General features: G+C 42.9%; 1 protein-coding gene across 19 annotated transcripts in view; it reads right to left on the bottom strand.

Moving 5' to 3' along the window:
• Positions 1-1,077: 1,077 nt before the first annotated feature.
• The window catches only part of RBFOX1 (RNA binding fox-1 homolog 1), a 1,681,944-nt gene continuing 1,656,567 nt past the window's right edge, over positions 1,078-26,454 (bottom strand). For 7 of the 19 annotated variants that reach the window (XM_040256446.1, XM_040256394.1, XM_040256404.1 and 4 more), the window contains 3 exons: positions 19,269-19,321; positions 3,280-3,355; positions 1,078-2,887 (listed from right to left, as the gene is read on the bottom strand). In XM_040256446.1, coding sequence (XP_040112380.1) covers positions 2,740-2,887; positions 3,280-3,355; positions 19,269-19,321 — 277 coding nt within the window. In that variant the 3' untranslated portion in view covers positions 1,078-2,739. The remainder of the gene's footprint in view (positions 2,888-3,279; positions 3,356-19,268; positions 19,322-26,454) is intronic. The other 12 variants (XM_040256528.1, XM_040256495.1, XM_040256531.1 and 9 more) reach the window with 3 other exon arrangements.

Here is a 26,454-nt window from a genome sequence, read left to right as displayed (position 1 = left end):
GGAGGGCGGGCTCTCACGGACTGAAAAATTGCAGGTTGCTTACACAACACAGTCATGTTTCAAAAAGTACCAAGCGGATGAAAATACCATGATTATCTCTACCCAATGATTGCAATACTTGTAAAATGCTTCTATAAATCCGAATATGATTATCATGTAATTCCATAAAAATTATACGTCTTGTCTGTAACAGTTGTTCTACGAGGCTAAAACTAAAGCTTCGAAAGACTGTTTCTGGAACTTAACAACGCCACTGCACAGATGTAAATTTTATACATTTTTTTTTCACTGGTACAAAGAATTTAAGTTTTTATTACTTTCTTTTTTTTGGAAAAAAAGAAAAAAATAGAAACAGTGCTTTTTATCACCTTTTTATTAATGTTATTTTTTTTCCCTCCCATAATATAAAAGTCAGCAATGATATCAATAATTTATTATACTGGAAGAAATATAAAAAGAATGCTTGCGGATGGCCTAACTAGCAGTCTTTTGCCTAAATAACTAGTGGCTGGTTAAGAAGCTGAATACTGCCGGGTGGAATGGTTGTAAAGGGTGGGTTTGCACAGCTGCATTCAGCTTGGATGCACAAGTGTTTCTAGAAGCATCCTCTTAACAACCTAACCTTTGGCTTGAACTGACAGTGAGTAACTTAGAACCGTTGCTATATGGATGTTAGTGCAGTGGGTCGTTTAGATTCATCAGTTACTTTTTTTTTTTTTTTCCCCTTTCAGCCAAACCCCAGTCCCCACCCCCTAGGTCCCTCCCACCCTTCCCATTTCATAAAATAAAATAATGCGGATGCAGAAAAGAACATGACTCCTGTAGTCACTTACACTCTTCCCCAACAGCTGATAACCCCAGTAGCTTAATATTCAGCATATATAATTTCATTTACAGAATACAGCACTCTGGATATGGCCCTATACCAGTGTTTAGTCATAGCTAGCATCTCTCTAGATCAACCACAAAAAAAACTGCCTACAGCCAGCAACCAAACTACAGAACCTTCGGAAATGAAAGACCCACAATATTAAAATACACAGAACAAAATATCTGAGGTATAAGATAAAAAATGTAATTTTTTTTCCTCTTTTTAATTTAATTTTTTTTTAGATGCTAAAATGATGCACTACTCATGTATTGCAATACCCAGGCCTCGGAAAGCTTCCTTTATTCCCCACGTTGGAAGGTTTGTTTTTTTTTTTAAATGGTTTTTGTCATTTAGTATGGAGCAAAACGGTTGTATCCCCCTCGGTATATACTAGCCTGCAATGAAGAAAGAACGAGACCCACATCGTCAGCATGGCTCCTAGTCTTGGCATCAGTCAAGGGTGCAAAAGCATTCTGAAACAAAGCAATTTAAGGGGTGTGTTTTTTACATTTTCCTTTTGCAATACGTGGATCATCAAAAAAGACTACTATGTGAGAAAATAGACACTCGGAAACAACCAATATGGAGGCGTCCCCTACCCATCCCGGGTCCACTTTTTAGAGAATTGAAGACACTGCCAAGCCTGACCTCTCCCCACCCCCCAATCGCTCCTTACAATGAAAAATCCCTGTAGAACCAAATTCGGGCGGCCAGTCCTGGGAGCTATAAAGGACTCTGAAACAAATGGGCCGCTGAAGGATTGATGCTGTCTCTTACTGTTGGCTTGTTTGAGTCACTAACAATACTGTGTGTCAAGGATGCAAAAGCATTTTGAAACAAAGCAATTTAAGGGGTGTGTTTTTTACATTTTCCTTTTACAACATGTGGATCATCCAAAAAAAAAAAAAAAGACTACCATTTGAAAAAATAGATACTCAGAAACAACCAATATGGAGGCGTCCCCTACCTATCCCAGGTCCACTTATTAGAGAATTGAAGATAGGACCAATCCTGAGCTCCTCTCCCCATAGCTCCTTATAACAAAAATTCTCTGTAGAACCAAATTTGGGCAGTCAGCCCTGGGAGCTAAAAAGGACTCTAAAACAAATGGGCTGCTGAAAGATTGATGCTGTCTCTTGGGGCTGGCCATCTGAGTCACTGATAATAATGTGCTCTGTTGGGAAAGGCTCTGTCTACACTCAAGATGTTGCATGCAGAGGGCTTATTGAATGTCATCATTCAACCCTCTTGGCCAACACTTTCCCCCAGTGGACTGGGTGTTGAGGTGGAGTGGCTGAATAGCAAAAGCGGGACGAACATGTAAGTCCACTCTTTACTTGACTCAGCTGAACAATCTGTATGGAAGGTGCTCTTGAGAGGGGAGTTGTGTAGATGAATTACTGGATGTCACTGAGCTTGTGCAAAAAATGATAGGTTTCCCAATTATGGTGGAATGTCTACCGCCAAGCTCCAGGGAATTGCCTAGCCATGGTTTTAGACGGCACTTAACTATCTCCTTTTGTGAAAAGTTTTGGCGATGCCAATGAATGCCTCTGGGGCTTTATCTTTAGGAGAACTGATCATCTTGATCTCAAGCAGAAATCTGCATGCCAAAAAGCTTTGTAATGATTGCATACGCTCTCACGTAATGGGCACGTCTTACTGTACGCTTTTAGTGCATAGAAGTTTGAACAAGTACAGGCAAATTCACCACCCCCCCTTTCGCCTCCCAGTGTTGCCCTCCCCCCAAACCCCTCCCCAAACAAAAACCCAGCCCCACTCCCACCAAAAAAAAAAAAGACAACTCCCAAACTGCTTCCTTCTAATTCCTTATGTACTAGGCACACACACAAAGCGTGCCTATCTCTCTATTTTCTTTCCTGGGCGACTATGACTTTAAACATGAATTGTAATAGGGGAGGAGAGGCAGTCAGATTCTCAGCTGCCTGACAGCAGAGGCCTGGAACTGTGCAGCTTAGCTCCTCTGAGGTCTGTGGTGGGGCTGGAACCTTGGGGCTATGTGAATGAGCGGCAAGGGAGGGAGGGAAAAAAAAAGAAAACAAAAAGTTCTGCATTGACACTGCATTCCGTTAGTGATGGATTTCATTATCAACATGACTAATTATTCCATTAAGGTAAGTGCTTGGCTAGGTGAGACTTGCAAAATGAGAAATATAATAACTTACATGCACGACATTGCCAAGAAATTAAGACATTTATCAAGTTTACTGGGAGGATTAATGTGGCATTTTTTAGCTGCTGTTAGCACAAGAGACAAATTCAATTAAGGGAAAGTGAGAGGACGTCAGCCGTCAACCCATCCTGAGATCCCAGCTGGGGGGAGGGGTGGCCGGGGGCCAGGGGAGGGGGCAAGGAAGAAGCGAGGACGAGAAGGAAGTGGTACTCACCATGGCACCAACGCCGTAGGTGGGGGCTGGAGCAAGTGTGTGGTGGTAGGGGTCGGTAGCATAAACTCGTCCGTAACTAGAAGGAAGACAGAGGGGAAGATTAAGCCATAATATGTGATTAACGAAGTAACAATAACAACCGTAAAACACAAAATACCAAGACAGTGTGGAGGGGCCCTATCCATCTTGAGAAATAAGAGACACATTCCAATCAGCCACGTAACATGAGAAAAGTCCATCCTATACAACACATTCCTGTGTCCACTTAACATCGCTGGTGATAAAAGTATGTGGAGTGTGTGTGTGTCTGTGTGTTTCCTCTCTCTCTCTTACAACCCTTTCTACACTGGGTTGGAGGCAGACAACAGCTTGAAAGAGTGGTTTTAAGAAAGCCAGGAACTACAGAGGACCCATTATAATCAAGACAGATTATCCTCTTTTCCTAACAAAGTTGTCACCAATCAAGTGAGAGAGGGTGGGCTAAAAAGGACCCAGTCTTTACAGTTAGGGTCCAACATGTCAGAATGGGAAAGAACAGATGTATTCAAATAGAAGCATCCTTGAAGGCTTTGTGGGACCTCCCTCCCCACTCAAGCATTAGAGCCTGATTTGATTTTTGAGTCTATCACCCCCAGAACTTCTATCTCATCAATCTCTAGCCGGGTTCTGGGAAGCGATACATTTTAAACAATATTTCTTTTTTTTAATAGTTTGTTTTGGTTATGGATCATTTTTAAAGTCTTTATTGAATTTGTTACAATATTGCTTTTGGATGGTTTTTTGGCCACAAGGCATGTGGGATCTTAACTCCTTGACCAGGAATGGAACCTGCATTGGAAGGCGAAGTCTTAACCACTGGACCACCAGGGAGTCCCTTGAACAATATTTCTTGATGACATTTCCTTATATCTGAGGATTTTTTTCCTCCTCTCTCTACCATCCTCCTTCCACTGCCCTGACGCCCAGCACAGGCTTTAAAAGAAAAATGTACAAGAGATGGACACCTAATGCATTGGATGAACAATGCAACTCATCAGATATTAGAGCTCAGAGAGATTAGGTCATTTGCTCAAAGTCACGGAGCTAGACAGAGTCAGAGCTAATCCTTGAATCTCTCAGGGCAACTCTCATGCTCTTTCCATGGTTCCAGATACCCTTCCTTGAATGGCCTGCCAGATATCTTGTTAGAGAGAGTTTGAATGCTGCTGTTTTGGTAATGATCACAGCTGAGATGCAGGAGAAGTTAGGTGAGGGTCTTTGGAAGTAAAGCCTGAAATGGAGATTCTTCTGCCCCTGATTTGTTGGGGGCGGTGCGTTTAAGAGGAGGGAGAGGCAAGCAGCTCAGAGAAAGGGAAAACAGAGAACCAAGGGTGTATCAGTTCTGAGCTGAAAACTAACTTCTCCCTAATCCTGAGTTGCACCCCAAAGTTGATCCCAGCTGGAGGCAAGTGGGTTGGCTTTTTAGTGCTCTTGTTAGTTAAGCATTAGCTGTAGACTTCCTAGAAGGGCAGAGGAGAAACTTCCTAGTTGCAGATTCTTTGGGAGAGGGTAAGTCTCTGCAGAAAGAGGCACTTGGGTACCATTGGCGACCAACATTCACAGTGGCTAGGGGAGGGATAAACCAGCCACTAGATGGGGTAGGTGTTAATTATCAATGGCTTTTGAATCTTGAACACTCCTTTAAAGAAGGAAGGAACAAGCCAGGAAGAAGTCATTGGTCTATACTATCAACCTTGGGGTCGAATTTGCATTGACTTTATTCTTCTCCTCCCCTGTCTGTCCCTACTTGCCTTCTAATCTTCCTTCTCATACTTGATGGATAAAGAATGCACTGGATGGATCTCACATCGTGAAGCCTGAGAAGGAAGAACCAGGGAGAAAACCTTCGAACTCTCAGGCTCTGAGTTAGACTCCAGATTGGGGAAAAAAAATGATTATACTAACCTCCTGATTCTGGGAAAGATTGAGGCAGGAGGACAAGGGGAGCAACAGAGAATGAGATGGCTGGATGGCATCATCAAATCAATGGACATGAGTTTGAGCAAACTCTGGGAGATGGGGAAGGACAGGGAAGCCTGGGGTGCTGCAGTCCATGGGATTGCAAGGAGTCAGACATGACTTAGCGACTGGACAACAAAATACTAAGCTCTCATTGGACATGATTTACTCCCAAGCCCTCTGCTTGTTTCAAAGGTCACTGAGCTCAAATCATCTACACGAGTCTTCTGCCTGATCCTCAAAAGCGTCAACATTCTGCATTTTCCTGATCCCCCAAAATGAACAGGAGTTTCTTTTCTGAGATGAATCTCTCAGTGAAACTAACAAATAGGCAAGCCCTTCTTGCTTTCATTCCCTGGGATATCCTTTGTGACTCTGACTCACTGAAACTGCCTTTAATCAAAGATTTCCCCTCTCTCAGGGAGGAAAAAAAAAAAAAAAAAGCAGATGTATGTCCAAGACTGGGTGTGTTAAAGCAAGAAGAATGATGACTTTTTGAAATAAATCTTTTATTCATGGAGGTTACTCATGAAACTGGGGCGTTTACCCCTAATTAGAAGCAGCTACTAATAGGGAGAAAAGAACATGATGGATGACTTTGGTGTTGATTTTCATTTCATGAGAAAATAAAGTCTGTCACGGATCTGGAGGGAAAAAAAAAGTAATAGGATTATTTTTAATGTATTTTTGACTGGCAAAGCTGGTTATAGGAACTGGCTATAAATTGCAAAAGTGAACTAAAAATGCTTGAATATTTACTAAATGATGCCACAGCATGGTGTTCCTCCAAAACAAGCGGTGAAGATGCTAATTCAGAGCAATGATTAGTAGTTTCATTTATTTATTTTTTTTAATTTGGGGACTGATTTTGCTGTGGCAAAAATGTCCCGTTTTGAGGAGACAACAGAGTGGTGATCTGACTGTGAAAAGGTAACCCCCACTTTTCCTCTCACATCCTTTAATGGTCATTCATTGATAACTCTGGGCCGAGCATCAGCCTCCGTAGAAAAATCAAGCTAACAGTTTGGCAGCATTCCCTTCCAGGGCAGAAGAAAAAGAGAGCAGCGCCGAAGTGGTCCTCATAAACGAGCAAGCTCCTTTTTGCTCCTCAGGGTGACCTCTACCTTCAGAATTCGATGGTTATATTATGATTAATAAATTTCATCTCCACAGAGGAAAAGGGACCATGTCAGCTCAAACTGAAAGCAAGGAGGCTTCTTTTCAAATGCTAATCCTGAAACACGCCCTTCCGTGACACCACCATTTAGACACAAGGTTATCAGGAAAGATGTGGACTGGAGTTCCACTGAGGCTTCGGGGATGCTGGCCACACCAGTGACCTCCAGCGGCGGAGCCCAGAGGAGGAGGGCTGGTTCCCAGGGACCTCGGCGGGAAGGATGGGGAATGCCCGGTGGACACCACGTGGAGACAGACCCGTGCCTGGCATCACTCTGCGGACCAGCCATCCCTGCCGAAGCGGACAGGGCTTGCCGTGGCCCCACAGCCCACAGGTCAAAAATTACAGATGAAATCTGAGACGTGTCCACGTCACTCACACTATCACCACCCTGACACAAACCACCCGTATTTCATCAGAACCAAATCAGAAACAGTCATTTATATCTATATCTGTCTATCTGTCATCTATCTCTCTGTCTCTCTATTTATCATCTATCACTTGTCTGCCTGTCTATCACCTATCATTTATCACCCTGTCTCTATCATCTGTCAATCATCTATCTGTCTCTCCATCATCTGTCTATCTCTACCTGTCTATCATCTGTCTATCTACCAATTATCTATCTATCTATAATCTGTCTGTCTATTATCTATCTGTCTATCTGCCTAGCTGCCTATCACCTATCTTTCCATCTATTTAAATATAAACCTGTATCAACCTAATCATACTTAATGGCCTTGCTTAAAATCCTTGAATGATTTCCCACTTATCCTAGAATAAAATCCAACTTGCCTGAGTCACCCCTGCCCCGCTCTCACCCCCATCTCACTCCCAACCCCACCCCTTGCTCATTAGGACTCCCAGGACACGGGCAAACTCATTATCCCCTTGGGACCCTGGCTGCGCTCATCTTCCGTCTGAGCTGCTCCCTTTCATCCTTGACCTCTCAGCGCAAACGTCAGCTCCCAAGCGGTGCCTGCCTCCCTGACCGCTCTTTCTTAAGCACACTTTCCAACCACATCCCTACCCTTCACATCATGGAGCAGATCTCCATTCATTTTGGTGACTTACTTCCAGACTTGACTGCGTATCTGTGCCCCTTCTGGAATGCCAGCCCCACCCCCACCCCCACCCCCAGGGGCTGGGCTGAGTCTATCTTGTTTCTTCCTTTCTCTCCATCATCTGCTGCTGCTACTGCTAAGTCGCTTCAGTCATGTCCGACTCTGTGCGACCCCATAGATGGCAGCCCATGAGGCTCCACCATCCCTGAGATTCTCCAGGCAAGAACACTGGAGTGGGTTGCCATTTCCTTCTCCATTGTCAAGCACAGAACAAACTATGGGGCAGGTGAACGAGGGAGCAAGCCAATGCCACTTGTTGAGTGAAGGAGGGCTAAGGAGAGACAAGAGGCCTGGGAAGACCCTGGTATCCATCATAACCTTTCTGCCAGTAGCCACGCTCCTAGGAGCTATGCTTTTTAAAGATTCTATATCACCTGCTCCCAGAGACAATCAAAACACTTCAAGATGCTCAGAAAAATGTTCCTTGAGTCTCAAAATACACAGTGTGTTATTTCCCATCACCCCTGAGAGTTCACAGAGGCCAAGTTGCCATTAAGTTCATCACTCCCTTCTTCAGGGGATCTTCCTGACCCAGAGATTGAACCCATGTCTCCTGTATTGCAGGCAGATTCTTGACTGAACCACCAGGGAAGCCCAGGCTCATGGAAGGGAAAAAAACAAACAGTCAAAGTGAAACAAGATAACTGCTCTGCTGTCTAGTTTGCTGTAGCTCAGCGCCATCATGAACCCTCCTCTGTTTTTGACCTTTGCGACAAGTAAACCAAGAGGCTGGCCTTCCCTGTGAAGGACAAAGTCTTGGAGCCAGAAGACCCAAGCTCAAGTTCTCCCTTTGCAACATCCTTGATCAGTGATACAGGGAACTCTCTCTGACCCTCATCCTCCTTGTTTGTAAAATGATTCTGCTTAGTCTGAGCTCTGACTAATTCACAGATAAAGCACGTGAAAGGAAACCAGGGGCATTTAAAAGCCATTTACAGAGAAGGGAGATTATGATACAAGGGTTCTTCTACAGAATTTCATAAGCCGACCTCTCACTCCTGTCCAGCTGTTTGGTCTGCCGAAGCACCCAAAGGATCAGGATTGCGTGTAGTTCTAGCGATCAACTCACAGATGCTTTCGGAAGTGAAGCTCTGTCTCATTTATGAGTTACACATGTAGTTTCAATGGCTATATTTGAACTTGATATGCTGGAGTCAAATGAATACATAAGTTGCATACTGAATGGGAAATATGAACCCGTGTTTGTGAAAGAGCTTTGCCAACTAGACTGAGAAATGTAAATACTACTTATTATTAACATCTTCTAAGTCCAGCTGCAACAAGCTGGGTGTGAATGAAATACAGTAGGGCCATGTGGGTACCGTGCCCCCAGGTTCTAACAGTCAAGTGGTTTTCCTATAGGGGCATAGGAAGAACACTGTCATTAACTTCACTCCATAGAGTTCACTCTGTATATTTGAATTCACAGTCTTTATGCTCCTGAGAACTTTTATTCTTATTTCAGCATCACCTCCCCACATCTCCTGTCCCAAAGATAGCTGGGGTTGGGGGGTGGTCCCTGGGGGCAGAAAGATGAATAAAATAGGCTCAGTCCTCCGATGAGGCTCCCAGTGTAGCGGAGGTCTCCTAGACGGTCCCAATGCAGCAAGAAGGTGCCAACGCTCGAGTCCCCACCATGATGAGAAGCGCTACAGAGTATGCATTCAAACCAGGATCCCTGACAAAGGGTCAAAATGTGCACTCCCAGAATCTGCAATGCCATTAGAGCTACAGTGGCTTCATAATCAGATCTAAGATACAGTCTGGAAGGTATTTGGGAACTTAATACACACCAGATACACACCTCCCACAGAGTGTACAAGGAGGGCCCTACACACGGCCCCATGGTCCTCACGGCCTGCGATTTGGAGAGCGATGGTTTAGCCAGGAAATGCTCCCCTTCCCGCCCCTGTGGTCTCAGACCTCAATGCTCAGTTGGCATTGGTGAAGGCACTCACTAAGGAATATTCCTCTGTGACAACTGCAGCTTTCTCCTAGTCTCATCTAGGCAATGACTTCTATAATTGTAGACCACGTGAGTGACCGGGGCTTTTCTAAAAGCTTCCCAAGACACGCAAGTCATAAAGCAGAATCAATCCCATAATTCAAAACCTCCAAGAAAGACAGAGTAGAGGCAGAAGACATTCTCCAAGAGGAGCTAAAGAGTTAGCACAACCCGACGCTGACATTTCTGAACTCTCCTGTGGCTCACTTCCTTAGCTTGGATTTGAAACGACTATCTTCGCAGATTGCCCTTTTCAGTTTCATGATTCTTTTCCTCCAAAGCAGCAGGGATGGACTTCCCTGGTGGTTTAGTGGTTAAGAGCCCACCTGCCAGTGCACGGGACACGGGTTTAATTTCATGGGTTCAAGGCCCAAGATTCCACGTGCCATGGGGCCCCTACTGAAGTCCAGGCACCTAGAGCCAGAGCTCCGCAACAAGAAAAGTCACCACAACGAGAAGCCCACACATCGCGACTAGAGAAAGCCCACGCAGCAACGAAGACCCAGTGCATCCAAAGAAACAAATACATTTGTTTTAAAAGACTAAGAGAATTTCGGCTCCTGCCCTCTCTCTGTTCCACGTGGGGTTCCTCCAGTAAAAACCCCTGGAATACCTGTGTCAGAACTACTCCCAAACTGAGTTGTCCTTCTGAAGCCATGGGTACAACAACCTCCAAGCCCCATGTAAGCAGATCAATAGTTTTAACGGGATGAGAGGGAGACAGATTCTGAGCCTGTGCCCCAGAGATGTCCCACTACAGTGCATATAGACACACACACACACACACACACACACACACACACACTCAAAGGCAAAATTAAAACATAAAGTCAAAACACATTGGAAGGACTGATGCTGAAGCTTAAGCTCCACTACTTTGGCCACCTGATGCAAAGAGCTGACCCACTGGAAAAGACCCTGATGCTGGAGAAGATTGAGGGCAGGAGGAGAAGGGGGTGACAGAAGATGAGATGGTTGGATGGCATCACTGGACATGAGTCTGAGCAGACTCTGGAAGATAGCGAAGGACAGGGAAGCGTGGTGTGCTGTAGTCCATGGGGTTGCAAAGAGTCGGACATGATAGTGACTGAACAATACAACACACTACCAACGTCCAGGTTAACTGTTGAAACATTTTAATTCTAGGTGAGCATCCTTGCTGCTAAGAGACCCCTTCCTGGGGCACACATACTCTTTCAATATTCATTAGAGAAAAATGAATGAAAACGTGGCTCTCTGATAGAAATATGGTAAAAGCCTCAAAGACAAGCTACATAGGACACTGTGAGTTTCCCAGTAGCCACTTTAAAAAAAAAAAAAAAGGAAAATAGGTGTCATTTATTTTTATATTTTAATTTGATCCAACAGATTAAAAATAGTATCATTTCAATGTGTCACTGACATAAAAATAACCCGTGACATACTTTACATTATGTTCATACAAGGTTGTTGAAATCTATTATGTATTGTATGGTGAGAGTTCACGTCCACATGGACCAAGCATGTTCCAAAAGGCTCCATGGCTACATAGTAATCAGTCACCATGTTGCAGAGAACGAGTCCAGAAAAATATACAGAATGTTCTCCTCATTGAAAGACAAAAGATTCCTGAAGGATCAACTCAATGTTTCCTGGAGTGTGAGCTGAGGTCTCCTCTGTGAGAATGGTCTGGGGCCTAAGAACTTTGTCAGGCTCCCTCTCCAGACCTAGGAACCAGAATTTCTGGGGCAGGGAGAAGGGAGGATGGAGTGTAATCTGTACTTTTTTTTTTTTTTCCAGTTCTAGTATTTTTCAATTGAAGTATAGTTGATTTGCAATGTTGTGTTAATTTCTTCTGTACAGCAAAGGGATTCAGTTACAGATACATACACATTTAAAAATATTCTTTTCCATCATGCAGATAAGTTCATCTGTACCATTTTTCTAGATGCCACATATAAGTGATATTCTATGATGTTTGTTTTTCTCTTTCTGACTTACTTCACTAGCAGAAATAGGGACACAGATGTAGAGAACAAACTTCAGAATACCAAGGAAGGAAGGAAGGGGTGGGCTGAACGGGGAGACTGGGAATGACATATATACACTCTTGTGTATAAAACAGATAGCTAAGAAGGACCTGCTGTACAGCACAGGGCGAGCATGCTAAGTTGCTCGGTCGTGTCTGACTCTTTGCAACCCCATGGACTGTAGCCCACCAGGTTTCTCTGTCCATGGGATTCTTCAGGCAAGAATACTGGGGTGGGTTGCCATGCCCTCCTCCAGGGGATCTTCCTGACCCAGGAGATGAACTCATATCTCCTGCATCTCCTGCACTGTAGGGGATTCTTTACCACTGGGTCACTGGGGAAGCCCACAGCACCGGGAACTCTCCTCAATACTGTATAAAGACCTAAATGGCAAGAAAATGTAAAAAGAGTTATATATCAATTAGATGTATAACTGATTCACTTTGCTGTACAGCAGAAACAAATGTAACATCGTAAAGCAACTCTACTCCAATAAAAATTCCAATAAAAATTTTAAAAATAAATAAATAAAAATATTCTTTTCCATTACGGTTTATCATAGGATATAATTCTCCATACTGTACAGTAGGACCTTGTTGTTTGTGCATGTGTAATAAATTCTGCAGGTGACCATCACCCAACCTGACATGTGATACCTGCTGTTGTATATTTAAAAAAAAAAAATATCTGCCCTGATTAACCCTCCCTTACTCAAGCTAATTCAGAGCTCTCTAGACATTGTTTCTGTTCATAAGTAAACTGATAAAGACATTTCATTTTTAGGAGGTATTATTATTGCATGTAATAGGCTTTGAACTGTGTCTGGCCCATTGCAAGCACTCAGTCAACACTGGGAGGATCTTCACTAAGTTCCTTTCCCTGCATGTTCCCTTAGCACCCTACACTTCCCCTATTAGAGCACACATCACACTTTCCTGGAAACAGACCAATTAACTACCGGTCGATTTGCTGCATGACAACTTTGCTGAATAATCAAATCGCCAAAATGGAAAGGAGAGACCCTTAGATGAAATTTGCTGAAGGATCAATTAGAGGAATGGTCAATTTAGAAATTTCTTTTAAATAGTATCTGAAGTCTTAGTGCGGCTGCCTGGGTGTGCAAGTATGTGTGTGTGTGTGTTCAGGTTAGTGGGGAATAAAAAGATGGAAGGGGGTAGTGATACTCCCCACTGTGGCCCCAAACTCGACAAATAATGTCTCTAATAAAAGTGGACAGCAACCCACCGCCCCAAGGAGACTGGTTTCAGCAGCGTCTGCAGTTGTGTTCGGTCCAGGTTTCTTCCCAGGCCCCACGTGTCTGTACTGAGTGCTCAAAAAGGACTGAGAGTCTGTCCCCGGGCTGGCTTCCCAACCAATATGGTGGTACCTGGCATGGTAGAAGGGGTGAAACTTGCTGCCAGATCGAGAGCCAGCCTCACCTGCCTCCCAGAGACACATAAACATGTGCACACACTCCCCCAGGCAGGGGGCAACTGGTAGCCAAAACAACAAGCTCAAAGTGTCTGGTACTTTCCAGGGCACTGTTTATCTTCTCTGTTGATTTGTAGCCACTACTTTTCAGCAAAGGAAAGATTTCTGGAGAACTGCTCTAAAACACCCTTGGCTGGTGTCTTCTTCTGTCCCCCTGGATGTGCAGAATTTCCTCTTTGCCACTCAGTCCTGCCCCGTTAGACCTGGGACCCACACATCGTGTGCTCAGCACACCCGAGCTGTATGAAGGAGATGGGGCCAAGGCAAATAAACTCCCACTGGACCATCTGTTTAGAGAATCATTTAGTTCCCTGGTGGTGGTGATCAGTCGCTTCAGTTGTGTCATAATAATCTATTGTTTAATGGTATTATATTTTAATCTATCTACCCACTGCATTGTTGGGTACTCAGGTTGATAGCAATTTTTCAAAAATATTGAAGAAAATAAATATCCTTGTTTATACCTAGTTATAATTGCTTTAAATAAAACAATTAATAAATAGCTAATCCTACTGCATGCGTGTTCAGTCACTCAGTTGTGTCTGACTCTTTGCAACCCGCCAGGTTCCTCCATCCATGTGATTCTCCAGGCAAGAATACTGGATTGGATTGCCATTTCCTTCTCTAGAGGATATTCCCAACCCAGGGATTGAACCTGTGTCTCCTGAGTCTCCTGCATTGCAGAAGGATTCCTTACCCTCTGAGCCACCTGCGTCCCTCCAAATTTGAACAACTATGCCCACTCCCCAGTTCACAAACACTAGTTTTCTAGAAGTAAGACAGCACGACTGAAGAATGCAGAATTCCATCTGGAGGTGAAGGTCAAGCATCCAAGGTCAAGATGAAAGGAGCACTTGGGGGCAGTGCAGTTCAGTGGAAGGAACAGTGGCATCAGATAGACTCCTGTGTAACCATGGTAACCATGGCCAAGTTACCAAACCTCTCTGGGTCTGAGCATATTGTTCTTTTGAAATTTGCAAATAACGGTGATAGTAAACCTCTGCCCCACTGAGATACTGTAATGAATTTTATATACATGTATACATAGGTACATACATACACACATGCATATATGTATATACTGTATATAATTTATTATACTTGCTAGTACATGGACTGTGCACAATAAATGACAGCAAGTTATGACTACAACCTGGGGAATTCAACAAAGTTTATCTGAAAGTGAAAGTGAAGCTCTCAGTCATGTCTGGACTCTCTGCAACACTATGGGCTGTAGCCAGCCAGGCTCCTTTGTCCATGGGATTTTCCAGGCAAGAATACTGGAGTGGGTTGCCGTTTTCTTCTCCAGGGTATCTTCCCCACCCAGGGATCAAAGCCAGGTCTCCCACAGTGCAGGCAGACTCATTACCCTCTGAGCCACCAGGGAAGCTTATCTGAGGGACAGTTATTTACTGCAGGGGTAAAGGGCTTGTCTTCTCTGCTCTCAAAAGGTCTTAACTCTTCAAAGAAATGACCGATACACCGTGGGAGGAAGTGGGAAGGTGCGGGCATCTAACACAAATTGGTCCTTGCACATCTCTCTAATCTGCTGGTACATTCTGTTTGTTCTCTTGTCAAAATGCAGCCCAATAAACCAGTTTTCAGCTCTTTTACAGTCATCATCCTAAACCAGGTCAGCATCACCCCTCCTTGGGTTGCTTCAAGCCTCCATATTTTTCTGCTCTGGCCATACTGCAAATCCAAAAACCAGTCCAATTCATCATTTAAAGAAAAAAAAAAAGTCAGACTACTGTCGACCCTCCAGTGTCTTCCTATCACACTTAAAATCTCAAATGATTTCTGTAACTTCCAAGTCCTAATTTGTTTGAACCACTGGCTGTCTTCCTGATGTTATCTCTGAAATTTTCCCTGTACTCACACTCTGTAGCCGCGCCGAGCCTCAACATTTCGCGCATGCGTCGACCACAGCGCCTCCGGACGTGCTACTGCTGTAGCCTGAAATGCTTCCGGATCCACGGTTACTCACCTGGCTCTCACCCTGGCTCGATTCAGGTCCCAGCTCAAGTGTCACCCTCTCAGACAGGCCATCTCTGATCGGTGAATATAAAGGAGCATCGCGACTTACTTTCTACCCTACCCTTGCTTTTTGATTCATTATGCTGCTGCTGCTGCTGCTAAGCCGCTTCAATCGTGTCCGACTCTGTGCGACCCCATTGACGGCAGCCCGCCAGGCTCCGCCATCCCTGGGATTCTCCAGGCAAGAACACTGGAGTGGGTTGCCATGTCCTTCTCCAATGCATGAAAGTGAAAGGTGAAAGTGAAGTCGCTCAGTCGTGTACGACTCGTAGCGACCCCATGGACTGCAGCCTACCAGGCTCCTCTGTCCATGGGATTTTCCAGGCAAGAGTACAGGAGTGGGGTGCCATTGCTTCTCCTCGATTCATTATAGCTATTGCATAACTCCACACGCGTGCGTGCTAAGTCATTTCAGTTGTGTCCGATTCTTTGTGACCCCGTGGACTATAGTCCGCCAGGTTCCTCTGTCCATGGGATTCTCCAGGCAAGAATACTGGAGTGGGTTGCCACGCTCTCCTCCTGGGGATCTTCCCGACCCAGGGATTGAACCAGCGTCTCTTAGGACTCCTGCATTGGTGGGCAGGTTCTTTACCACCAGTGCCACCCGAGAAGCCCATAACTTGACTTGCAAGTACATTATATGCTCATTCATGGGGTCTGCTGAAAGATTCCCTTTTTTCTGCTCTGGTCACACTGCAATCCACAAAGCAGTCCAATTTATCATAAAAAAAGAAGTCAGACCGCAGCTGGCCCTCCAGTATCATCCTATCACTTGAGGTCTGGTCTACACTAGGATGGAGGCTCTTGGAAGGAAAGCCTTCTCTGGACTTATTTAATGTGATGTATGGAATAGTGATGACCCAACATGTACAAATTAACTGACATGAACTTCCAGCAGTTCTATCAAAATAAGTCATGTGTTTTTCAACCTCTGTTTTTGTATAAGACTCACACATTCTGCTACAACTACAACACCTGACCAGTCTTTAAAAAGTTCCAATGAACCCCAGCGACAGGAAGGACTTGGATGGAAGGGGAGGGAAAATCACTTTGCCCTTTTTTTCCACCTTTTGCAGAATCCAGCTCATTAAAGGATCCTGATGTTACAGAATGTGAAAGCCATGGGTGTGTTCCAGGTGGATGAGACAGCCACGTAAACACGTGTCTTTCAGGAACAAAATTAAAAAAACAACCAATACCACTAACAACAAAAATACATTCCCATATGAATACAATCGCATAAACAACACATGCAAGTTTCTTCTATGTGTCTAGCAAAGGAGAATCAATATTTGATATTTTGGCTCTACCAAAATAACTTGGGTCTCTCTATCAAAGACCCAAGGAAGCATCTTCACTTTTCCTTTGGGAACAGAAAGAAAAGCTCTTCAGAGTTCCTGTTGCTCCTATTGGATGATCTGTATTTCACCACCTCTGCCCCAAGCCATAGACAAAACTGTCTGGCAATCTCTGCCCCCATAGGCAGCCACATAAAATAATGCATACTTATAAGAAACTCAGGTATCAAATCAATCAGGCCCTCCAAACAGATTTTAAGCATCTTATCAATCGCTTTTTTCCCCCATTTAAATAGGATAAGTTGCCTCTTGGGGTCAAATACTGAAATCCAGGAGACATGAGGATTCAACAGACCCACCCTAAGGAGTGTGAGCGTGGAAGAATTGATGCTTTTGAATTGTGGTGTTGGAGAAGACTCTTGAGAATCCCTTGGACAGTAAGGATATCAGACCAGTCTATCCTAAAGGAAATCAACCCTGAATATTCATTGGAAGGACTGATGCTTAAGCTGAAACTCCAACACTTTGGCCACCTGATGCAAAGAGCTGATTCACTGGAAGAGATCATGATGTTGGGAAAGACTGAGGGTAGGAGGAGAAGGGGGCAATAGAGGATGAGATATTTGGATGGCATCACCAACTTAATGGACATGAGTTTGAGCAAACTCCAGGAGACAGTGAAAGACAGGGAAGCCTGCTGTGCTGCAGTCCACAGGGTCACAAAGAGTCAGACATGACAGCAGCTGAACAACAACAAGGAGAGTTGTTCTATGTAGAGAGGGGAGAATTCCAGACGGTTAGGTTGCTTAGGGTGTGGGTGCCCTGGGTTTTTTTCCAGCTTGTGAGCAAGACTTCATTGAAACCATGAGTCACAACCTTTGTTGACTGCACTGTTCTGATTTTTCATTTTCATTCTGTGAGGAGAGTGATCTGGCTAGGAGATAATTCACATTTGATGGATATGGGTGTCTCCTTTTTTACGCTTGATTCAAAATTCAGAGTTCAAATTGAACTTTATGAAGCATACAACATATTATTAATATGACCATCAAAGCCACAGGGATATCTCTCTCAATTTGAAATTTGATCAATAGCAATTCATTAAGAATTTACGGAGCAGCCATCCTAAATTAGACAAGGTAGGCGAAGACACTCTCTCAACTTGGGCAAACTTTCATTATCTGCAGCTTCTCCTCGATGTATTGTGTGCAGCCCACTTGCTTACAAGGCAGGGTTTGTTAAGTCACAGGGCAAAATCAATATCTACCTCTTAGGTGGTAACTTCGCAGTGTTTGACTTATGATGCCAAAATAGAGCCTAAGATACACTGGAACATGCATTCAGGCTCACGGGGAGGATGGAGGCTCTGGATGACCAGCACAGCCACAAAGGATGCTCATTAACATTTTAAACCAACATTCCTCCCCACCCCAAGCTGATTGATTTCCCCTTGAGTCGCATGCTCCATTCTCTCTGTACGTTCTGCAAAGGTTAAGTGACTCTTTCCCCAGAGTACCCACCCCCCACCTCCAGCAACAGGACTCTCTACCTTCTATCATTAGGCATTAGTGAATTCACCATCTCTCACAAGGAGAAATAGAGATACTTGAGGCTAGGGGTTAGAAGGGGAAAGAGCAGGGTTTTCTGGAAAGGTTGTAAGCTAGCGCTTTATCATGTGAGCATGTATATCTCAGGCTCTCTCACAGGAAAACCGTAACCCATTAAAAATATTGAGACTGAAACTATCAGGGAAATAGATCAGGGAGGACTGGGTGCCTGTTTCTAGTTCTCTCTGCTCCCCTGATGTCTTTCTCTCCAAAGACCCTAAGCAGGGGGTGAAGCGCTGCAAACATGCCTTTGTTCAGTGTGCTATTGATAACACGTGATTGGTGACAGATGAAAGGCTATATGTTGGGCTCTGTTTAATGTATGCTTCTGAAGGTCATGGCACACTCAGTGACATGGGGATGAGCTGTCATTTCCTCCCTTCTTGGCTAAAAGCAACACATTGGTAAGATCTCCTAGTCATTGTTTGGGTCACAGTTTAGGCTTAAAAGCAAAATAAGTAAACAAATAAATAAAAGAATTCTGTTGTTAGTTAAGGCAACTCACCTATCTTGACATTTAATCAAGTAATTCCATGCTAATGAAAGTCCAAACACAACTGTTCTGAACCACATCAAAGCAAAAAGACAGGCATTATTTTGATGGACACACCATGCAACTGGGCAATTTCCACTTGCCAACTGACTGATTTTAAAAACAGAAGACTCTGTTTCTCTCATGCCTTATCATTTGTAATATGTGCTAAAAGAAAGGAAATAGATCTTTAACTAATGGAATGAAGATCCTCTTCTTATAAGACAGAGATTATTATATTCCCCAATGCCTCCAGCTTTATAGATTCAATCTTTTAGGGCCTATAATATAAAACAAGTCATTCCATAAAGATCCCAAATAATCCCATAGAAACCCATGTGAACCCAGACATAATACGTCCCAAAACATAGAAGTCCCATGTCTGTGTGCCTAAATCTCCCCTATTCAGTATTTTAATGTTAAGAGCACTGATTATACTGTAATATTTTATTGCAGCTTCATTCAATATAGTCTTACTTTTCTGGATCATGTATTATTAAAACTGGAAATAAAACATCCAAGTTAGCAAAATGCCTAACTGTCTTTTTAGACAGCAGAGCCTAAAAGCTCCAGCTATACTGCAAAGATATGACCTTTTTTTTAAAACTCAACTTTCTAGCGTGATCGACTGCAGCATGTGAAGGGAGAAAAAGAAAAACAAAGGATACTGAGAGTCGGATGGATGCACCAAGAAGTAGCAATGTTTGTTACCTGCAGAGGTGTTACAAGAAATTTCATCTGCTGCAACGAAGACGAACTGATTTCTGGAAGAGAAGATAAAATTCACAATACTGCTCGCTCAGGGGGAAATGCGCTCTCTGCCAATTGGTTCGATGTAGTCAGATGAGGTAAGGGAAGGGTGCTGAGTTTGAATGGATGTTGCAAGGAAATGTGTTGCTATCGTGGGCTTGGAGAGTTTAGGAAGATCATGAAACAGGCATGCGAGGGAACCCTTCCACAAAATCATGGTGATGTCAGAACATGGACCATGTATAGCTATTGCACGAGATATTAATACTATGTGTTACTAACATGTTATCATGCCAGGGTGGGTTTCTAAGGCTTAGGGTTTTTCAAACTGAGCTTCTATGGATTTCTTACACTCAAAGGAGACTATGCCAAAAAGAAAAAAAAAAAAACAGACTATTAGAAAAAGAGTATACTGCAACTAGCTAGGAAAATCATACAATTCCAGACTTTATTACTATTATAATATAATATTAAAAAATTTTTAAAGGAAAGAAAAAGCAATGCCATCATTTCTGAAGAGAACGTTAAATGGTATCGTGTTATGGATAATAATTTTCTCACCAAATGAGGCTTGCTACATAAAGAAGGTAAGAGAACTCATCAATTGAAATAAACCCTGTCTTGCCAAATTATTTTTAACGATGCAGTATTAAAAAAGAAAATAAAAATGGAAAACGCTATTTCACTTTGATTTAATAAATCCAGAAAGATGATAAAAGTCTCTTAAGATGTTTCCAACTGTGGCATTTCCACAAGGTAATGTATTCTAATCCAGGGGTACTGTCTGTTTCTCTAGAAATAAGAACATCTGTGTCAGGCAGGTTACAAAAATGTCCCAATGAGATCGGCAAGGCTCTTAAATGCCTCAGAGGCAGGAGTACTAAGGCTTCTAATTCCTGTGCGTGGGAATCATCTAGAACCAAGATAAATGCATTTCAGTTTGATTGGTCTAGTGATCGAGCATCTTTTAAAACATCTTAAGAAAGTTTTCCTGTTGCAGAAGGTAACTCCCTGAAATATACATAGAGCTACTACTTGGAAATTCACTAGAATCTAACATTCAGCTGAAGACTCTCATCATTGCCATGGCAATGAAATCTTAACAAAACTCATACATGATCTGAGGACAGCATTTTTTATGTTTCTCATCCACTGTAATAAAAGTCATAACTAAGTTCATTTATTACCTCTCTTAAAACAAAGTCAGTGTCATTGGATGTTGGCTATCTTTCAGCTCTGACACAAATTTTTTGGGCCCCATCATTACCTGGCATCAAATTTTCAAGGTTTGAGAAGCAGTAAACTTAATATCCCTGAAAATGAAGATGCTTGAGTTGAATATCTGTTTTGACTTGCTCACCTTGGACTGACTCTAGGGGCATAGATAGCTCAAATTACAAATATATTATCGGGTGGACCAAACAAGTACTTTGGAAGGACCTCTGTTTCTAGCATACCCATAAGAAGAACCTATAGTAACCAAGAAAGGTCATCTGGTTTATCCAAAGAGACAAGCTCTTTGGAACAGCCATTCACTTATCAATGAGGCAGGGTCTCATTCATGAGGTGGCCCCATCGCATCCCTACTCACTCATCCTAAAGACAGTACTGGAGTGAGGTGCCATTGCCTTCTCCGCCTAAAGACAGTACTACCTTGAATCTCTCCTCTGAATTTTCCCTAGGGGACTGTTGAGCATGCTAGATTCCAGGAAAACCACGGGAGGCAACCAACAGAAATAATAAAAAAATAAATGATCCAATGAAGAGAGAACCTTTGTAAAAAGATAACCTACAAGTATGATTATAAAGAAACTAGACCCTTTTCTTGAATTGTACCAGATTTTTAGAAAATGTGATTATTGTCCTTCATAGCTTTCTTCTTTTTGACATGATATATTTGCTCTTAAAAAAATGCTACTCTTTCTCCATAGTCTTCTTATTTTTTTGTTTTTTTAATAATCTGTTTGGCTTTTTCAGTGCCTTTGATTCCTGAGTAAATTTCCAAACAAAGGCAACTACTCCTGTTGATGACTCACTGTCTTCAAAAGAGTTGCCTCAGATGACCTCTGACTATCAAATCAAGCCTATATCAAAGTTTAGAGTTATCATCAACAGTGATATTTTAAGGAATGTGCCATGGACTGTGCAGCAATGCCAAAAAAAGATATATAAACATATTTCTAAAAAACAGTAGCCATTCAGATATATTAATTCTGTATTTACTTTTATTTTTTTAATCCACACAAGCAATCTCCCTCCATCCCAGGAAGTCTATCCTAATGTCTCAGAAAAGTGTGTTTTTACAGAGCTCATTAATTCCCTGGAGTCAGCCTGTGTGATCACATCTCCCTCTAAACTACACTTTCTTTCATCAATTGATTATAAGTACAGTTAATAGAAAATGCCTGGCAAATAAGAGCCTGGCAAGGGATACCCCACAGATCAGGTCAAGAGAGGGATGAGGAGAAGAAGGGGCAGGTTTCATTGTGGTGTCTATGTCCCTTCTGCTGCTGCTGTTTAGCCACTAAGTCATGTCCAACTCTTTTGCAACCCCATGGACTATAGCCTGCCAGGCTCCTCTGTCCATGGGGTTTCTCAGGCAAGAATACTAGAGCAGGTGGCCACTTCCTTCTCCAGGGTATCTTCCTGACCCAGGGATCGGGTCTCCTGCATTGGCAGGGGGGTTCTTTACCACTGAACCACCTGGGAAGCCCTGCCTCCTCTGTTAGGACATTTTTATGTGGTTCTGTTTCTCCCTGCTTTAACTTGAAGATAAACTATTTATCTTAGATTGCCCATAAATGATCCGATCCTCTTGGTGAAATCATTTACTCCAAATGACCAGAGAGAGGTATGATCAGAGATTAACAACATAGCAGAGCAGCCTGCTGTGCCCTAAGTGACAGGAAAACTCAGTGATCAGGGCAACCCAGGTGTGCTCTGGACATCTGGGTCAACTCTTTAGAGGGGAAAGGAGGCTGGCCTGGGGCCTGTCCCCTTTTGCTAATCCTAGTCTGCTCTTCACTCTCGACACAGACCTGAGGATATAAACTTCAAATGCAGTTGGACCTGATTGTTTTAGCCAACTGGTGTGTTCAGTGATTGTCAATGATTAAGTCTGGCAGAATCTTTCTCAACCTTGGCCGGACAGAGTAAACACCTAGTGAGCTTCTAGAAAGCCTAGTGACCAATTAAATGGGTAGCTCTGGGAGTGGGTCTCAGGCATCAGTAGTTTCCAAAGACCTCCAGGTGAGTGTATCACACAGCCAAGAGAGAAGCACCTGTCTAGTTGACTGGTTCTCACCTTGGTGCCTCCTAGACTCACAGTGATGTTAAGTAACAACACTAAGTCTAAGTCATGACTGCCTTTCCTGCACTGGCAGCTGGGTTCTTTACCACTAGCACCGCCCGGGATAGCTGAACTCTGCTCTGGTGGGTCCTGACTTCATGGGTCTGGGACTGAGTCTGGAAAGAGGCAGGGGCTGCTCAGCCATGCCCGCAAAGCACTGGGGAGGCTACAGATGCGAGTGGGAAGGGGGTTGGACACTGAATTGGTTATAGATTGTGCTTCTCTTGCAGCTTCCGTGTTGCCACCTGCTGTGCTGGTCTCTGAGACAACCTAGCTGCATGGTTTCTGAGGCTGGATCATAGAAAATCACACATGACCCAGGACTGGTTACTTTTACTTTCTGAAAGCCTTCCCAGAGAATGAACTTTAAACCTCATTTCTGCGGAGAAGCTGATGAAAAGTGGCCATAATATCATGCTCTCTGTTTTGCTTCCTCCTCTGTTCTTCTTCTTCCCAATGGCTTTACTCAAGCTCATTGTGGCTGGGTCTTTCCATTTTTTTCCTAGTGAGTCTGCATCTAATTCTCTTTTCCTTTTTTTTAACCTATAATTTGTCCCCATTTTTGACCCCTCCCTCTACTCCAGAATGTCTCAAACTTCCCTGAAGACAATTACCTAGAGTGCTTATTAAAAATTATGGATGTCTGGGTTTCAACCCTGACTACCTGCATGAGAATTTCCAGGAGAGAGGTCTGATTATCTGGACAATACCTCCAGGGAGGGAATTGTGGTCCTGGGTAATTTTTTTTTACCATGGAGAAATTTGGGAAAACTTGCTGAGACATCTCTTGCAAATTCATTTTCATTTTCGCTTCAAAGCCTGCTTTTCCCAGAAGACTGCTGGATAGAGGGAGGCTTTGTGGAAGGAGAGAGGATGACTAATTTAAGAAAAATGAGGAAATAGTCAATTACTGAGCACAAGACAGAAGGCTGTGTTCGTTTCAATCCTTTGGAATATGGACACCAAAGGGCCACTAGCTAACAGTGATGGAGCGCTTATTCATGACAGGTGGTTGCTGAGTGCTGTATGTATGTATTCATTCATTTATTTTTCCTGACAATCTCTCTTATCCTGCCCGTCTTCACAGATGAGCTAACAGAGACAGAGAAAGGTCATGTAATGTGAACGAGATGTTAGGGATGGAGGTAAACTCTGGAGATAGCTGCATTGGGTCAAGACTCTTGAATCTTTCTTTTTTGCTTAAATATAAAAATCATAATCAAGATATTTTGATATTTTATTCTGTTATTTATAACTAAAGTATAGCTGATTATATTAGTATTATATTAGTTTAGGGTATACAACATAGTGATTCAGTATTTTTATAGATTGGACTCCATGTACAGTTATTATAAAATAATGGCTAAGTATCCCATACTTTATATCATTGTTCTTATTTCTTTCTATATATAGTAGTTTGTATCTGTTCATCCCATATCCCTATTTTACCCCTCCTCTCTTCCTTTCCCCACTATTCTCTAGATCTGTGAGTCTGTTCATTTACATACATTCATCTGTTCTATTTTTTAAGATTCCAAGACCCCAAGTCTCACTCACTCTCTAAGATTCTTCTCAGGGATACTCCCACAAAGGGTATGGAGTCAATAATGGGTGTGGCTTGTCTATGGAGGAATTTTCATAGTCTTTCTCTCTTTTAATCTATTACCAAACTTCATGATGTTTTACGATGATTTCCATAGATCAGGGATCTCAAACCTCTGGGATCTAAGGCCGGATGATCTGAGGTGGAACCGATGTCATAACAATAGAAAAAAGTGCACAATAAATGTAATGCACTTGAATCATCCCCAAAGCATCCCCCAACCCTACCCCCATCCATGGAGAAACTGTCTTCCACAAAACCTGTCTCTGGTGCCAAAAAGATTGGGCACCTCTGCACAGACCAGCCACCTAGACTCTGGATCTGACTCTGCTGGTGGGAACACTTAAAGGAGTCCTGGAACTTGCTATATTATCCTTAATATCTTGCTTTTCATCTTAGGCTAAATCTCATCTCTCGGCAATTTTCTTTTCTTCGACAAACTACCCACAGCTGAATTCTAAGAGTCAAATGAAAATAATAGCCAGCCAGGGTTGCTGGAGGGGACGTAAGGGGTTAGGTATAAATAAGATACAGAGAAATCTTCCCGCCCGGATGGGGGTGGAGGGAAAGGCCAGACCGGAGATGACCTCCCATCAAAGAATACTGGTTTTAAATTTTACTATTAAAGGTGCTGGTCATTTACCCTTCTTTGGCCTTTTAGTTAATCTTTGCCTCTATTGTTACACAAAACTCAGGTTTGATGCCACTCACAGCGAGTTTCCTCTTGTAGCCAACGCTATGAATATTCATTCTAACACACAGACATACAGGTATGTGATTAAAATCCTTCAAGGCTATCTTCTAAAGTATTCCTTCAGCCTGAGAAGGGAGTCTTCTGGTCTGACAGATGTCAGCCCCAAGATGGCAATGGACAAAGTTAATTTAATTCTATCTGTAAGTTCCAGGGTATCTGTTAGTTATAAAGTAGAGGTTCTCATTATAGTACTCTAAGATTCTTTTAAAAAATATAAAATACCAATGACCAGGGCTTCCCAGGTGGCTCAGATGGTAAAGAATCTGCCTGCAATGCAGGAGGCTTGGGTTTGATCCCTGGGTTGGGAAGGTCCCCTGGAGAAGGGCGTGGCAACCCACTTGAGTATTCTTGCCTGGAGAATTCCAAGACAGAGGAGCCTGGTGGGCTACACAGTCCATGGGGTTGCTAAGAGTTGGGCACGACTGAGTGACTAACACTTTTTCTTTCAATGATCAGACCATCTTTTAAAATATAACATACCCATGACCAGACCCAATCATTTAAATCAGAATTCTGGAGAGTGGTACCCAAGTAGTTCCAAAAAGCCACACAGGTGTTTCTAATGTGTCTGCCAGCACTGAGAACTAATTTCTCACATATGTTCTCTGAACACAGGTACTTGCCTTTACAGGAAATAAGAATTGCATGTTCTTTTGTTTTTAAAATTAAATTGTGCTACCATTGATTTCCATCATTTATAGTTCTTGATATTTTAATTATTGGCATTTGTAATTAATACATTGTTCAATATATTTAATAGTTGTTAATTTTTAAATACCTATGTTTTCCAGATGATTCTTTTTAGACACATAAAATTCAGGTAGAAAGGTACACTAATTAGGTTGTTGGTCATATTTTAAAAGTTGCTGGAATCTTGGGGAATCCAGCCATGATTGATTCCTGCATAAATATAATATACAGACAAAAGATGCTCCCATTACAGTTATACTTGGTACCTTTGCTAAATAGTTTACTGATGTGATTCATTCACTCCTCAGATGCTTAATGAGGGGTTGCGATGGGCCAGGCAACCAGCTGCTGCTGCTGCTGCTGCTGCTGCTGCTAAGTCGCTTCAGTCGTGTCTGACTCTGTGCAACCCTATGGACAGCAGCCCACCAGGCTCTCCGTCCACAGGATTCTCTAGGCAAGAATACTGGAGTGGGTTGCCATTTCCTTCTCCAAGGTAACCAGCTAAGCTTAAGGAATTTGACGCCATGCTCAAGGTCTTTAAACCACTGAGGAGTGTCTATTACTGGGCTTGGCTGTCTCGAAGCTCATAATCTAATTTATATTTCAGTTTTATCACCTTGAAAGGAAGACCGATTTGCTTGTGATCAGTATTTTACCTCTCTCCCCACACTGACTCAGTTCTAGTCCTAGAACTGTACAAATTCCATTCAGATTCATATTTTTCCCTGCCCTGTTGTTTTATATATATATA

The sequence above is a fragment of the Oryx dammah genome, unplaced genomic scaffold (genome assembly GCF_014754425.2).
Source record: "Oryx dammah isolate SB20612 unplaced genomic scaffold, SCBI_Odam_1.1 HiC_scaffold_2, whole genome shotgun sequence".
NCBI classification, from domain to species: Eukaryota; Metazoa; Chordata; class Mammalia; order Artiodactyla; family Bovidae; genus Oryx; species Oryx dammah.
The sequence above is the reverse complement of the archived record's forward strand: the minus strand, read 5'-3'. Positions and strand labels throughout refer to the sequence as shown.